Source organism: Salmo salar, chromosome ssa29, assembly GCF_905237065.1.
Source record: "Salmo salar chromosome ssa29, Ssal_v3.1, whole genome shotgun sequence".
NCBI lineage: Eukaryota > Metazoa > Chordata > Actinopteri > Salmoniformes > Salmonidae > Salmo > Salmo salar.
Window position 1 is genome coordinate 19,760,697 of NC_059470.1, and position 17,112 is coordinate 19,777,808.

Sequence of the window (17,112 nt, forward strand, 5' to 3'; positions counted from 1 at the left end):
TCTGTGGAGACATTGCAGCAGTCCTGGGACCACAGATTGCCCCACAGAGACATTGAGGGTAATTTCAACACACACATGCACTCTCATAGCCATTGCAGGCACCAGCATCAGTATACAGCTAACTATGCATTGTCTTACTCCCTCTTTAACAAACATAACATTTCCTAGAGGTAAAAAAAAGAAGCCTGTGAGCACATGTCATGGTACTTTATCAAAGATGTGTGGCCCCCCCAAAATTGTTCCTATCTATCTGTCCCTTGACTGCAATCGCTGCCACAGGAAGGCTCACTCCTGTGTGCTGATGCTATCTTTTTTGGTTTTCTGTCCTGTGCTGTGTTGAAATATTACCCGTCCCACAAAGGCCGGCCCAGCTTTCTACCCATAAAACGACCATGTCATTGTGTTTTTTTTTAACGGCCTTTGTGAACAGAGTGAAGGGGGGGCATCTCTATATGTGCCCTTACATAAAATACTACACTGGAGAAGAAAAACAGCAGGAGATAACTGGGTTTAGGCAAAGCCATTACTATAGCCATTTTAGATGCAATACAATCACTTGGAGGAGATCTGGCTATAGTGGAATTGTTATTATATTGGGATGCGTTATGTTATATTATCAGCTATTAGGAGAAATGGCATATGCCTGGATTAATTTACTCATTTTCATTTCAAGCAGTAGTGGTCACAAATGTTTAGTGTTGTTCCCAAAATACTATTTTGGTCCCTTTTTGTACCTTGATTTTACTGTAAGTCAGCTAACACAGACAGTTGAGAAAGAGCTATAAAATATTTTTTATTTAAAAAATGTTTGAATTGCACAATTACATAACTTTTGCCTGATATCTAACATTTCTTGACAACTGCCTTATTCTTAGTGGTGCTTCATTCAATGAATCTTTTTGAAACCATAAAAGGTATTGGGTAATCAGATTGGGTAATCATTCTTGCCATGTAATTTCAGAGAAAAGGTAGTGGAGGTAGAAAGTGTACTGAAATCTGTGTCATCTAACCAAAGACAAAAGGCTTTTAAAGTACTTGGAACTTTGTGTTCTTTGACTCACAGCCTTTGTTGACTAAGGCACTAACCCTGCATTATATCAACATTTGGGATACTCCCAGATGAAAGCACTTATGTGATTGTTTTATAACAATGTACAATTTCCACCAATGTAACAAAAGAGCATATTTTCATACAGAACCACACATAGTTGCTGTCATTCTCTACAACACTCCCCAACACACTCAACAGCCCTCTTCCCTGGCTGCATTCTCACCCCTGGGCTGTAGGTGACGCTGTGACAAGATGTGTTTGAGAGTGTCCAATTCATGTGTGAGTTGCCCTATGAGAATCTGCAGCCGGTGGTTCTCCTCATGCAGCTGCAGAGCCCTTTGGTGGGTGAGCTGTATGCGCCGCCTGGCCTTGTCTCGGCTCTTCCTCACGGCAATATTGTTCCTCTCCCGCCGCAGTCGATACTCCATGGTGTCCTTGGTCAGGCCCTTCTTCTGCAGGGGGCTTCGCAGGGGGCCGGGAGGAAGGGGGAGGAGGAAGGGAGAAAAATCCTGTAGGACAGGGAGGAGGGATGTAGAGGGTTTGGAAGGAAGAGATAACTTTGAAATTTAAAAAGACAAAATGGATGCAAGAAAGAAATGTAACATTGAACTACATGCTAATTGCAACATTATGCATTCTCATGAACACAGAACCCAAGCGGCATATCCATATACCTGTTGTAGCATGTGACTCTGTTGGCCGACATTTTCTGTGGAAGGTGTGTTGTGACAAGGTGCGTAGGACAGGTATGACAATCCCATCATCTGCTCTGTCATTCTGTTACTGCCCGTCCTGACCAATCCCTGAGCCCCCATCGACTGGCTGTATGGAATCCCGTCCATCTGAGTCATATCATTGGTAAAGGGTGCCGGGGTCGATGGGTCAGGGTTCAAGGCCACGGTTGTAGAAGCGTGGGTGGGAGTCTGACTGAAGGTTGTGAATGTGGCACAAACTGGAGGGCTATACTCTTGAATCACAGAACACTGAGACATCTGTTAAGGGTTCAGACACATTCATTATCACGTCCATTGTTAATTAATTACATGATAACTATAGGCCTATTGTAGTGTTTTAAATTGTATAACAACATTCTAGTACTAACATTGTCAAGATTTATTTCCATCTATGATGAAATTCTCTTTTTGCACAACACGTAGCCTACAGTACATAACTGTCGGTTTTGTACGCGCTTCAATATATTATGAGCATTTCTCACCAGGATATTGACTGACTTACCTCTGAATTTGTTTATCGTCGTACTGCCTTTTCTGTTTTGTGAGTTCCTCCCTCAATGTTCTGCTCATAAACACTGTAAAGACAGGTACTCATCTGATTATCACACCATCACTTCCTCTAAGTTAAACACCACCTCTCTCTCTCTCTCTCTCTCTCTCATCACCCATGGGCTTGTTTTTTCTTATCTCCTTGTTTCTTGCCTTTAATTTACTTCTCCTTTTTTAGGATCGCATCCTGGCATTATTGGGGGTTTTTTACATTAAAAAAATGTATATGTGGCTGTACATGGTCATCTTTAAAGAAACATTCTGGGATATTTATTTACAGTTTTTTCTGAATGCTTAAACACTAACAGTGATTCTTGAAGTACTATCTCTGAAACCATTAACACTTGTAGCCAATGCATTTACCAAGTGTGCCAAACTGAATGCATGTTCTCTGGTTTACACTCATACTGCAATTTAATAACACACTTCTAGCAAAAATTGAAACATTGGTCTCTACATTGCTACACTATTTCGCCAATTGATTTTCCACATTGACACTTTTAGATAATGAGTTCACTTACAAATCAGAGCTTGAGCACTATAAATAGGCCACAGGTAAACATTTGGTTTGGACAACAATGGAGGCCAATATTGGACAGAGAATAAGAGGGGTGAGAACTAGAGGGGGACGAGGAGGAGGAAGAGGAGGACGAGGAGGTGAAGAAGTAAGAGGAGGAGGAGAAGGAAGAGGTGAAGTAGGACAGGGAGAAGGAGAAGACGGGGAAGAGGAAGAGGAAGGGGAGTCAGGAACACAATAACTGCTGAAATCAGAGCGACTGTGGTTGACCATGTTGTCAGCCATGGGATGAGCATGAGGGAGGCTGGGCAACGGGTTCAACCAAATCTGAGCCGCTATACTGTTGCAGGTATCATCCGGATATTTCAAAATGAGAAACGGTAAGTAACTGCAAGTGCTGTAGTCTTACTGGTACAGTAATATGTTCTGTACTTTCATAATGAGAAGGATCTATCACTAAAACCATTCATATGTTTTTACAGAACTGCAAGAAAACCAGTACTGTTCACCCCACAGCAGGAGACCCACATTGTAAATATAGTCACTTCAAATAACTGCATCACTCAGAACTGCAGGACCACATAATGGCAGATAACACCATATTCCAAAACGTCTACAGAGTGAGTCTCTCTGCACTGTCTCGTCTACTGAAACACTATAGAATTAGGATGAAGCAGCTGTACAGAGTCCCTTTCAAAAGAAACTCAGACCGTGTAAAACAACTGAGATATGAATATGTGCAGGTAAGCTATACTATCCTATCATTGGTACTAGATCTGGAAGTGTATGGTTCTACATCATATTGACTGATCCCTGTCTTTTCATACTGTGCTACATTGTTTTGTCTTGTCTCTTTAAGAGAGTCATGGAGCTAGAAGCAGATGCAATGCATCATGAGCTAATATATGTGGACGAGGCAGGTTTCAACCTTGCAAAAACAAGGGGGCGCGGCAAAAATATCATCGGGCACCTTGCCATCATCAACGTCCCGGGACAACGTGGTGGCAACATAACAATGTGTGCAGCTATTAGTCAAAACGGCGTCCTTCACCATCACGCAATCCTAGGCCCATACAACACTGCACCCATTATCACATTTCTGGACATCCTCCACAACAGACGAATCCCTAATGACCAGGGGCCAGAGCAGCCCAGGTACGTTATCATCTGGGACAATGTTTGTTTCCACCGGGCTGCTGTGGTCCGCAATTGGTTCACAGGTCACCCAGTTTTCATTGCGCTCAAACTCCTCCCATACTCTCCGTTCTTGAATCCTATTGAAGAATTATTCTCTGCATGGCGTTGGAAGATGTATGATCGCCAGCCCCACCAACGCATACCCCTTCTACAGGCAATAGATGAGGCTTGTGGAGACATCGATCAGGCTCCAGGCGATACTTTCCACACTGCCTAGCTCAAGACAACACCGCATGTGATGTGGATGAAGTCTTAAGGCCAGACCCACAAAGAAGGCGAGATGTAGCCTAATTTGTTTCTGTTCTTTTTTTTCTAGCACAAATGTTTTTGTTTTCTTCTACTGCGCTTTTGTTGTTTGAGGAGTGTTGGAACATTTTGAGAAAAAACACTAAAAAACTTTCCCCCCTTATTTGTATTGATAGTGTCCATACATCCATACTTTACACATTTGGATACCTGTGTGTATGTGTGTTTACTACATGTATGACACAACTTTATTGCAAACTGCTATGCCCTGCACACAGAACAAGAAAAAACACAAGTGCTTTTCATTTATACTATCAGTGCGTAGTTGGTGCTTCATGTGCTTATTCAAATGATAGTTTGTGTGAACTGTATTGACACAAAAACACAATTTTTTAAAATAGTTTGAAGAGTTTTGCAAGAATTGTTTGCTTTGCAAGAGATGTATAATGTTTTGCTGGTTTGGTGTCAGGTTTTGTGGTTAGTGTGTAGAGTTCTGCAAAAATAGCCAATAGTTTCAAAGATAGTGCCTCAGCAATCAGAAAAAAATGTAATGCTGTTCTATGGTCAATAATATATAACCATTCATTATTTAAAAATATAACCTATAAATGCCGCATGAACTTAGTACATCTCAACTGTCTTATCTATAGAAGTACTTTGCCTACAACATCATTGGTCTTGTACTACACCAGTGTACAAAATTGCAACAATTTCTAAAAACATGTTTTCACTTTGTCATTATGGGGTATTGTGTGTAGATGGGTGAGAATGTTTTTTAAATTCAGGCTGTAACACAACAAAATGTGTAATAAGTCAAGGGGTATGTATACTTTATGAAGGTACTGTATCTGTATTTGTGTGGATATACAGTATGTGTTATGCACAATGAATGTTCAAAACATTAGGAACCCTGCTCTTTCCATGACATAGACTGACCAGGTGAAAGCTATGAACCCTTGTTGATGTCACTTGTTAAATCCACTTTAATCAGTGTAGATGAAGGAGATGAGACCGGTTAAAGAAGGATTTTTAAGCTTTGATACAATTGGAAATTCATGTTGTATGTACCATTCGGAGGGTGAATGGGCAAGACAAAATATTTAAATGTTTTTGAATGGGGTATGGTAGCAAGTGCCAGGTGCACCGGTATGACTGTGTCAAGAACTGCAATGCTGCTGGGTTTTTCACGCTCAACAGTTTCCTGTGTGTATCAAGAATGATCCAACACCCAAAGGACATCCAGCCAACTAGACACAGCTGTGGGAAGCATTGGAGTCAACATGGGCCAGCATCCCTGTGGAACACTTTTGACACCTTGTAGAGTCCATGCCCAGATGAATTGAGGCTGTTCTGAGGGCAAAAGGGGGTGTAACTCAATATTAGGAAGGTGTTCTTAATCTTTGTACACTCAGTGTATAAGTATACATTATACCCTTACCAAATCAAATCAAAGTTTGTTGGTCGTGTACACATATATCAAATCAAACTTTATTTGTCACATGCGCCGAATACGACAAGTGTAGACCTTACTGTGAAATGCTTACTTACAAGCCCTTAACCAACAGTGCAGTTCAAGAAGAGTTAAGAAAATATTTACCAAATAAACTAAAGTAAAAACTTATGAAAAGTAACACAGTGTGCAGGTTAGAAGTAATTTGTACACGTAGGTGAAGTGACTATGCATAGACAGTAAACAGTGAGTAGAAGCAGAGTAGAAAAACAAATGGGGGGGGGGGGGGGGTCAGTGTAAGTACGGTGGCCATTTGATTAGTTGTTCAGCAGTCTTATGGCTTGAGGGTAGAAGCTGTTAAGGACCCTTCTGGTCCTAGACTTGGCGCTCCGGTACCGCTTGCGGTAGCAGAGAAAACAGTCTATGTCTTGGGTGACTGGAGTCTCTGACAATTTAATGGGCTTTCCTCTGACACTGCCTATTATATAGGTCCTGGATTGCAGGAAGCTTGACCCCAGTGATGTACTGGGCCGTACGCACTACCCTCTGTAGCGGCTTACGGTCAGATGCCGAGAAGTTGCCATACCAGGCAGTGATGCAACCGGTCAGGATGCTCTCGGTGGTGCTGCTGTAGAACTTTTTGAGGTTCTGGGGACCCATTCCAAATCTTTTCAGTCTCCTGAGGATGAAAAGGTTTTGCAGTGCCCTCTTCACGACTGTCTTGATGTGTTTGGACCATGATAGATCGTTGGTGATGTGGACACCAAGGAACTTGAAACTCTCGACCCACTCCACTACAGCCCCGTTGTTGTTAATGGAGGCCTGTTCGCCTTTTCCTGTAGTCCACAATCAGTTCCTTTGTCTTGCTCACATTGAGGGTGAGGTTGTTGTCCTAGCACCACACTGCCAGTTCTCTGACCTCCTCCCTATAGGCTGTCTCATCATTGTTGTCCTAGCAAACTTAATGATGGTGTTGGAGTCGTGTTTGGCCATGCAGTCGTGAATGAACAGGGAGTACAGGAGGGGACTAAGTACACACCCCTGAGGGGCCCCAGTGTTGAGGATGAGCGTGGCAGACGTGTTGTTGCCTACCCTTCCCACCTGGGTGCGGCCCGTCATGAAGTCCAGGATCCAGTTGCAGAGGGAGGTGTTTAGTCCCAGAGTCCTCAGCTTAGTGATGAGCTTCGTGGGCACTATGGTGTTGAACGCTGAGCTGTAATCAATGAACAGCATTCTCACATAGGTGTTCCTTTTGGTGGGAAAGGGCAGTGTGGAGTGCAATTGAGATTGTGTCATCTGTGGATCTGTTGGGGCGGTATGCAAATTGGAGTGAGTCTAGGGTATCCGGGAGGATTCTGTTGATGTGAGCCATGACCAGCCTTTCAAAGCACTTCATGGCTACAGACATGAGTGCTACGGGGTGGTAATCATTTAGGCAGGTTAACTTCGCTTCCTTGGGCACAGGGACTATGGTAGTCTGCTTGAAACATGTAGGTCTTACAGACTCAGTCAAGGAGAGGTTGAAAATGTTAGTGAAGACACTTGCCAGTTGGTCCGCGCATGCTTTGAGTACACGTCCTGGTAATCCGTCTGGCCCCGTGGCTTTGTGAGTGTTGACCTGTTTAAAGGTCTTGCTCACATGTTATTGCAGGTGCAGCGAAATGCTTATGTTTCTAGCTCCAATAGTGCAGCAATATCTAGCAACACAATAATAATACACACAAAATCCAAAAAGTTTACAAATATTTGAAATATCAGAAGAGCAATATCAGAGTCCAGATATAGTTGTATAGGATGAGCCATGACTACAATACAGTATATACATATAAAGTGGGTAAAACAGTGTGTAAACATTGTTAAAGTGACCAGTGTTCAATGACTCTATATACAGTGCCTTCGAAAAATATTCAGACCCCTTGAGTTTTTCCAAATTTTGTTACGTTACAGCCTTATTCTAAACTTGATTTAATAAATAACAATCCTCAGCAATCCACACACGATACCCCATAATGACAAAGTGGAAACAGATTTTTACCCCGAGACTTGATACTGTAATTGCTGTCAAAGGTGCTTCAACAAAGTACAGAGTAAAAGGTCTGAATACTTATGTAAATGTCATATCAGTTTTTTATTTTTAATAAATTAGCCCCCCCAAAAAAGTAAAACCTGTTTTTGCTTTGTCATTATGGTGTAACGTGTGTAGACTGATGACGGGTAAAAACAATTTAATCAATTTTAGAATAAGGCTGTAATGTAACAAAATGTGGAAAAAGTCAAAGGGTCTGAATACTTCCCGAAGGCACTGTACATGGGGCAGCACTCGTCCATAACCCAAAATATGAGGTTATTATGTTGTGTTAGTTGTTTATGTTTTTTAGTTTTATTCACCATGGGCATTTTGCATAAGTGCATTTTCCATAATTCTTTGGACATGTAGTCAACGTGATACGAATTACGAAACTCTTTCTTGCGATTCCACTGTCCCTTAGCAATTTCCGTACGTGCAACTTTCAATCAAAATGGCGGCTTCTTATAGCGAAAACGTGAGTTGAGCTTTATGTTAAGATTTTGGATATTTCTTTAAACGTTTCAAGATTATTAACCTTATTGCTGCCATATCTCATGATTGAAAAGACCGCAATTATCCAGCCACTTCACACAGAGTGTTACATAGCTAACTAATTATTAGCTTAGCTAGTAACGTTAGCTAAATCCTGTAGTTAGCTAACGTTAGCTGTACTAGTTAACTATGGGACAGTGTTTGCCTGGGCTTACCAACTTTGAAAGCAGTACTTATTGTAATATTTTGATTTGCTATTTTCTTTCAGGATTTGATTGACAGTGATGGGCCCAATGCTGTGCGGCTGTTGAACAGTCTTACTGAACAGGTTAGGTTCAGAATACAGCTAGCTACAGATTTGACACCAGATAATGAGATATAACCAAAGATTTGTGGCATCCATTACTGAGCGTTAACGTTACAGGCTTGCCTATGCCAAACGACCTATACTAAACGTCTAAAATGTCTGACCAGTTGCAGATGGTTCTTTTACATTTCGAAAAGGCTCCATTATTAAAATGCAAATTTTGCTTCAAGAAATAATCCAACAATGTGTACACCGCCATCTTGTCTATTTCAAATCTTCTCCCATTGATTGAGGCAGGTGGGTCCACACCAAAGTGCTGCATGTCATGATGACACTCCCCTGTCTCGATCAATGAGAGATTTAAAATTGACAAGATGTCTGCGTACACGTTGGATTACTTCATGGAGCAAACATTTTTTTAAATTTTAAAACCACCTGCAACTGAAGATTCAGTTGAAAAATCTATGACAACGTTTTGTATAGGCAAACCTGTAACGTCCAGTAATTGATACCAAAACTCTTTGCTTATATCACATTATCTGGTGTACGATCTGTAGTTAGAATTCAGCCAGCTGTTTGTCTTCTGTAGCTTCCTTGCTAATGATGTGGCATAGCTACTGTAGTGTTGTTTATCAGTCATATCTATTACTACTTACTGAGATCTATTACCAGTCACTCAGATGTTTAAGGTCTGTCTGTACACATTCAATCCTAGGTGGCATCAGTTACAGGGCAGGTTCGAGATTTGTTAAAGAGGGTCCAAGGTGGAAAATTCCAAACATCCAAGGTAAGTACTATAATAGGATTCACACAAAGGGCTGTTGAGAGTTCACATTGGCATGGACTCAAACAGGCAGCATTGTCTCGCTCAAATGATTTATGCAAATGTACATTTCCCACTCTCTTGTAGGGTTTGTCTTTCCTTGACCTTAGATATCAGCTGCTGCTGTTTTACCTGCAAGATGTCACTCACCTGATCAGTCTTAAATCAGAGGGTGGTAGTGTGAAAGACAGTGGCGCCCTTCACAGACTGGTCACCGTCAGAACAGTAAGATGCCATTCATTGCTGGTCACTACATGTTGTACCACTCAGTGTGTGGGGCTGTACATGGTCAACCTCTCCCATTTTCATCATCCCAAATTCTAATTACTGTTGACTTCTTGCATAGTCTTCTTGGTCGGGCTCATGAATGCCATCTTGGACCTCTGTTGCTATATTCTAACTATTGTGTTGCTCTACTAGGTTCTGGAGAAGATGCGCCCTCTGGACCAGAAACTGAGATATCAGATTGATAAATTGGTGCGCACAGCAGTGACTGGGAGCTTAGGTGAGATGTGATATTGAGGAAAGGAAGCAAGTCTTTAATTGTTATGAAAAATGTATGTACTAATCAGAATGCATGTGATATACATTCCTTGATTGTATTGTAAATTGTTTATTTTATATTTTGTAGGGGAAAATGACCCATTGCAGTTCCGTCCCAATCCGGATAACCTTGTTAGCAAAGTAAGCACTTCTCATCTCTTGGCATCCCTCAATCAATGTAAGATGAATACAATTATAAACTGGGTAGTTTGACTCCTGGATGCTGATTGGCTGAAAGTCGTGGTATATCAGACATAATAAACTAGGTGGTTCGAGCCCTGAATGCTGATTGGCTGACAGCCGTGGTATATCAGACCATATACCACAGGTATGACAAAAGATGTATTGTTACTGTTCTAATTATGTTGGTAACCAGTTCATAATAGCAATAAGGCACCTTGGGGGTTTGTGATATATGGCCAATATTCCACTGCTAAGTGCTGTATCCAGGCACTCTGCATTGTGCATAAGAGCAGCCCTTAGCCATGGTATGTTGGCCATATACCACATCCCCCTCGGGCCTTATTGCTTAATTATATTATTATTATTCATTGTGTTCTTTGTTCCCTATCACAGAATGAAATCTGGTTTGCACAACAGCTTATGAATGTCTTTAAAAAATGTTTTTTAAATTCCATAGCTAAGTGAATCAGAAGACTCAGGGGATGAAGATGGTGGAGAGAAGGCTGAAGGCGCTGAAAAAAAAGTGCCATCTAGTGGCAAGAAATATGTTCCCCCCAAGATTGTCCCAATGCACTATGGTAATGTCAAATATACATATATATATATTTTTATCTTCCTCTCTGTTGAATCGTATGTACACATCCCCCCCCCCCATTAAAAATGCACCCAAAGCTGTCTTATCTCTGTGATGAATGATTTTACAAAACCATGGCTGTGATATATAAGACCTCTTTACTTGATCAACAGAGGGAGACCTGACCGATGCAGACAAAAAGAAGGAGCTGGCGGACAAGCAGAGGCGTGCCGCCCTCCGCAGCTCTGTGATCCAGGAGCTCCGGCAGCAGTACAGCGACGCTCCCGAGGAGATCCGCGAGCACAGGGACTTCCAGACGGATAGACAGAGCCGAGAGCAGCTGCACAGGTCCGTGCTGTCATCATCAGACATGTTGATCACACAATCATCAATTAGATTATTGATTTGTGACTCATTTAACTGTGTATTACTACAGCAGTTTGAGCCCTCTCATTTGGAGGGAGTCCCTTCATGTATTTATTTTCATCCTTTAGGAAAAACTTTGAGGAGTCGATGATGGTGCGTCTGCAAGTCCCCAGAAATGAGAGAAGTGCTAAGAAGAGAGGAATGCTGGGAATGTCTGGTCAGCTGAGCGGCATCACACGGTTCAGTGACATCACAGCCCTGACGGGCGGAGAGGGACAGGTGAGTTGGACACATTTACCGTGACACACACCAGTCTTCTACAGGTCACACTCCTTGCTGACATGCAGTGATTGATCATATAAGATACATATGCCATTTCGCAGCTGCTTTTATCCAAAGCGACTTAGTCACGCTTGCATAATATTTTACATACAGGTGGTCCCAGGAATAATGGGCACACTTCAGATGTATTCTCCACTGCTGTGTTATGATATTAATATATGATAGTGTTGATATAAACATTCTCTGTCCCTCCCTTCAGGACACGGATAACCCGGGGCCCAAGAAGAAGAAGAAGAAACTAATGAAGAAGAAAACTAAAAGAAAAGGTGAGCCTGAGTTTTGTTGACATCATTGAATATGTTTACATGCACAGTAATAATTCAATATTAATCTGATTATGGCAGTAGGCAGATTATGCAATAGTCATGTAAACACCTTACTCTGCTTATCTTAATATGCATACGGTCAAAAACGAAATAAGCATACACCGATTGTTTTAATCTTTCGAATTATTAAGACACGTAAACACCTTAAATCGGCGGTCCAGCGGTGTATTTGATCTGCGCGTGTGCTAGCACTAGCTGAGCTAGCCTCCCTCTTTAGCGCGAGTGAAGTGTTTGGAACAATTGAATGCATGTGTTTTAGAAGTAGTTTTCACATACAAACGTTATATGTCCGAACTCAGAATCAAATATGCTTCACAAAAATAACATGGACGCGGTGGTAGAACATTTATTTTGGTTGGCTATTTTATGCATTTATCAGAGTGCCATCAAATTAAAATTGAAACATTTTTTTATTGATTGCATGCAGATATTGCGGGTGTAGTGAAATGTTCCTAGCTCCAACAGCGCAGTAGTATCTAAAAATTCACAACATTCTAAAAGTAGAAGAATGCAATTAAGAAGTATATAAATATTAGAACAAGCAATGTCAGTGGCATGGACTAGTATACAGTATATACATATGAAATGAGTAAAACAGTATGTAAACACTTTAAGTGGCCAGTGTTCCATGTCTGTGTACATAGGGCAGCAGTCTCGAAGGTGTAGAGTTGAGTAACCAGGTTGTAGCCGGCTAGTGGTCACATGGCACAGTGACTAAGTTCAGGGCAGGGTACTGGGTGGAGGCCAGCTAGTGATGGCTGTTTTTCAGTCTCTCGGTCACAGCTTTGCTGCACTGACCTCGCCCTCTGGATGATTTTTATTTAACCGTTATTTTACCAGGTAAGTTGACTGAGAACACATTCTCGTTTACAGCAACGACCTGGGGAATAGTTTCAGGGGAGAGGAGGGGGATGAATGAGCCAATTGTAGCTGGGGATGGTCGTGATGGTATGAGGGCCAGATTGGGAATTTAGCCAGGACACCGGGGTTAACACCCCTACTTTTACGATAAGTGCTATGGGATCTTTAATGACCTCAGTGAGTCAGGACACCGGTTTAACGTCCCATCCAAAAGACGGCACCCTACACAGGGCAGTGCCCTGGGGCATTAGGATATTTTTTAGACCAGAGGAAAGAGTGCCTCCTACTGGGCCTCCAACACCACTTCCAGCAGCATCTGGTCTCCCATCCAGGGACTGACCAGGACCAACCCTGCTTAGCTTCAGAAGCAAGCCAGCAGTGGGATGCAGGGTGGTATGCTGCTGGCATGATATGGGGGTGTACAGGCCATGGCTCGGGTGGTTGATGTCCTTGATGATCAGTAGCCTGATTTCAGATGTGTCCATGTAAACAGGATTATTAGGGAACTCGTTTTTCTTGCAAAGCATGTAAACGTTAATTGAACTACAACTAATCTGACAATCAAATTGTGTGCATTGCATTTAACAGTACTCATTGTCAGGCCATCTGATTAATTTTGTATTCAATTGATTCTCAATGTTAGACCATTTTACAATGACTTGGAGTGCAGTGATTATGCATTGTTAGTTAATCAACATTGTTCTTTGCCTGCAGCTTTCAGAAGATAGGATCACGAATGGAATCCTAAAACCACAAAGCAGGATGATGGGACAATTCACTTGGAATAGCTTTTCAGGATTGTTTTGTGATTGTAGGTGCTCAAACCGTGTGTGTTATAAAGGAGAATTTCACCCAATGTTTTTTTTTCTTCGATATTATCATTAGTCCTTGTTTGACAGTCAGTCCTGTGTGCATTTCAAGATGATGCTCCAAAACAATTTGAATATGCAAATTCCCCCTATTTGGAATTCACATGGCAGATATGTTTTCGTTGTTGGGCATCAATGGTGACTGGTTAAGCCACACTTTCTGGACAAGGGATTTATATTTAAAACAATGCAATTTAAGGACAATCAAACATGGTCTAATAGAATATGGTTAAACATTTATCCATACTGAAATCACTCTTGCTCAAATTCAAGTGTATTGTTGAATTACATTAACTCATTGTCTACCGCCCATATTTTGTCATGTAAGGGCCTATTGGATAGATTGTTTTATTTTTTTCAATTTAAAATTGTTCATTTATTTAACAAACATAACACAATCCACAGTCACTGATGTGGCAGACAAAATACAAATAAAAAAGTTTCATTTTTTGCAGCAGCAGCACTATCAGTAATTGCATTAAATATTTCCATTTTTAGCGGAGACAACTAGCAAATTAGTTTCACAGCACCTTACATGTATACATACACTTCCTTAGTTACCCTATTCACTCTGTCCAGTTTGAAATATAGTTGAGTAATGGAGACCATCGAACCTGGGCTTTCTGTTAAAGGTCATAGGTGCGCTTTTCACGAGGAAGAAAGTCAACCCACATTTTAAATGTAAGAGAGGAATTAAAGCCCACAGTAGGAGAATACATTTTTTGGCATAGTATGTGATAGTCAAACACTTTCTCCCACATTTTCATTAAGAAGATCGAGACACGGGATCATATCAAACTGTACATCAAAGTATTTTCTGTGCAGCAGTATGTATAGATTGCCAAAATTGGGTCATCTCTACAACTCAAATACATGCATATAAGTTCCACATTGAGGTAGGTCATTTACAATCAGGAGACATTTCGAATTTTATGGAGCCTTTACTTCCAAGTATTTCATTGTTTCTTCCTAAGCTAATAAAAACTCATTCACTGCTTTAATACATACAGCCAGGTTTATTTTACATAAACGCAATTTGCCTTGAAGTAAAATGTGTAAATTGTCATTCTAACTCTGAGGGTGTTAGGCAGCTGCATCTTAATAAGAGCGCTGGAAAAGATCAAGGCCACTGTTTCTTGTCTGTCCTATCCATGTTCACGAAGCATAGTCCTGCCTTTCAGGAAGAAGCTAGCGATTTAAAAAACGGCAGCATGCCAACTTTACCTTCTCAAAAGAACTGTAATTGTAATGTCAAAATGAAGATTTCAGCCTAAATAGACATATACAATATTATTTATCATGAGGGCCATAAACAATACCTAGTAATGCTTATTTATACTGCCAGAAATATTAAAATAAGGGCACACGTTCACAGTACAAATATAACTTTTTAAAAACATGGTTTCCCTTTTTCAACAGAAATGGTGGAATAGGGCTTGAAATGCTTTCCTAAATATAGTAAGCAAATTAAACAATTTACTATATTTAACCCTAACTGTAAAATACATCATACTGAATAACAGTACAAAATTGGCACCATTTCATAACAGAAGACTGATATTTTTTTATGGAGCTAGATAGCTGCCAAAAGGTTTAATGTACATATCGCTAGGATTGTAAGAAAAGCCATGCGTGAAACAGACGTGAAATGTAATCTGTGAACGTACAAACACCATGTTACGATTATGGACTAACAGTTTAGGCTTGAACAAATCTTGTTGCAATTCTGACATATAATAATACCTAGTTTTCTCACCAACAACGTACACCAAACGGCCCGTGATGAGTGCTACTCGAGTGAGCATAACACGGAAGTCAAGGAAACCGGAAAGAGGTATCCTGCACGTTTTCAAGTTAAAAGTCTTGTTTCTGTAATAGTCCTCAGTTGAGTTTACTCCACATTTAGGTCACTAATGTAATAGACTTGTTTGCCAGCACAAGTCCAGATAGCGCCCACAACAGTGAAGTTCCAGTCCGCTAGGTGTATCTCTACAGCATGGGCATATCTCTGGGTGACGTAGACATCCCCATGCATGCGCTTTATCAAAATATGACAAATTCAATATCCCACCATCCCATTCTCTGGGCTCTGTCTGCAATCATAACCAGTAGTATATACCAGGAATAATGAAACATTCACTAAACATCCATTATTAATCTATGAATTATGACCACTGGCATCTTTGCCACTCAAAATATTTTTTTAATAGAATATTTAAAAATGTATTTCATTGTTCAATCTTGCCAAAGCATATTAGGATAGGATTTAATATGAATTTAAAATATTTTGACTTATATGGATCAGGTCATGAACATCTGGACTTTGAAATGAGGGAGAGGTTAAATGTAGGCTAAATCTGGCATAAGCTTATTCCCACACTTTACAATACCTCTGTTGCAGTGGTTTTAGGTAGTCTCCGTATTTGCTTTTTCCTCCATCGCAACACTGCTTCCCAGTTGAAGAGCTTGTGATTTCTATGCAGCACCATGCGCCTTCCCGAAAAGCACCCCTCAGCTTCAGAAGATGCTCTTCTGGAGGCATGCAGCCAGAGTCATTATACCCTAGTTTAGGCCTATTTGTCTACTAGCCAAATAAAGTGCAGAGCATGCATGATGTGTGCAACTCATCACTCCAACATATTTGAACATTTAATTATTCCTTCATTCAAGTCAGTCAGTATGTCATCCATTCTGTCATGTGTCTGAATGGCAATAGGAACGACATCGAGAATGGAAGTTATTCATGTTTATTGAAATCCATGTATGTATTCAAAATTATCCAAAGTTCTTTAGTCTATCACTTTAATAATTCAATGTTTAATGTAGGCCTATTCAACAACAAAAAATAATTGTAGGCATTGCAATTTTGCTATCATTTTGGGTACTGGTGTCTTGCTGAATAATTTTAGAACTCCATTCATGTTTAACTTATTATAGACCCTAGCTCACAGGCCTCTAAATACTTAAAACAGTTGAAAAAGGCACATGCAGTGGCTGACAGGGAAAACAGATCTGGCAATAAGAATAGGTTATAGATCATCTTGACCATTTGTGACCGCTTGGCTATTTAGCTCAGGTCAGGTTATAGCCAAGACTTAATATTTTGACTTCTCATGTATTGATATAGCCTCTGCATGATGGGGTTGTGCAATGCAAGTGGCTATAACATGCCCACATAGTGGAATTCACAAATACAAAATGCCTAATTTAAGCCCTACAGTTTTTGCTCCCAAATACTGGAAAAAGTGAGATTCATTAGGTTACATGATCACCACAGCAATAAAATGATGCAATTATATGGCCATTAACAGCATGGCATATTTATATAGTAGAATAGGTTTAGCCTAAATCATATTTACTTTCTATTTTGCAGCTCAGGCGGTTATTCTAGACAAGGCTCTTCTGTGTCTTAATAGTATCATTCTCATAGGTAATTTGCTTAAGACCCAAGCCTATACTACGCCATCTACTGGTATAACGTCGTTATTCAATGTCGTTCTAAAACAAGCTCTAGCCTTATTTTGAAAATGACACCGGAAGCTGCAAAGCTAAAGTTTCTTGATTGACTAGCTAACTTCGCCTAGCTACGTTCGGTTCATGTCATTTGCAGATGC

General features: G+C 40.7%; 2 protein-coding genes across 3 annotated transcripts; one reads left to right on the forward strand and one right to left on the reverse strand.

The window, feature by feature from the left end:
• Positions 1 to 772: 772 nt before the first annotated feature.
• Positions 773 to 2,439, reverse strand: cebp1 (CCAAT/enhancer binding protein (C/EBP) 1). Of its 2 annotated transcripts, none has more exons than XM_014181042.2 (3): positions 2,288 to 2,439; positions 1,726 to 2,043; positions 773 to 1,560 (listed from the first exon to the last, which is right to left on the reverse strand). In XM_014181042.2, exons 2-3 carry the CDS (start codon positions 2,041 to 2,043, stop codon positions 1,243 to 1,245), a joined length of 636 nt encoding a protein of 211 aa, XP_014036517.2. In that variant the 5' UTR covers positions 2,288 to 2,439; the 3' UTR covers positions 773 to 1,242. The 2 variants fall into 2 exon arrangements, with proteins under 2 accessions (XP_014036517.2, XP_014036518.1); XM_014181043.2 differs by having other exon boundaries at positions 1,726 to 2,018; positions 2,288 to 2,430.
• A 5,680-nt stretch (positions 2,440 to 8,119) lies between these two features.
• Positions 8,120 to 13,955, forward strand: ngdn (neuroguidin, EIF4E binding protein). The gene is made up of 11 exons (XM_014181085.2): positions 8,120 to 8,287; positions 8,573 to 8,632; positions 9,327 to 9,398; positions 9,522 to 9,659; positions 9,855 to 9,939; positions 10,066 to 10,118; positions 10,618 to 10,738; positions 10,908 to 11,082; positions 11,229 to 11,379; positions 11,642 to 11,708; positions 13,344 to 13,955. The coding sequence occupies exons 1-11, from the start codon at positions 8,264 to 8,266 to the stop codon at positions 13,355 to 13,357; spliced, it is 960 nt and encodes a 319-aa protein (XP_014036560.1). The 5' UTR covers positions 8,120 to 8,263; the 3' UTR covers positions 13,358 to 13,955.
• The last annotated feature ends 3,157 nt before the right edge of the window (positions 13,956 to 17,112 follow it).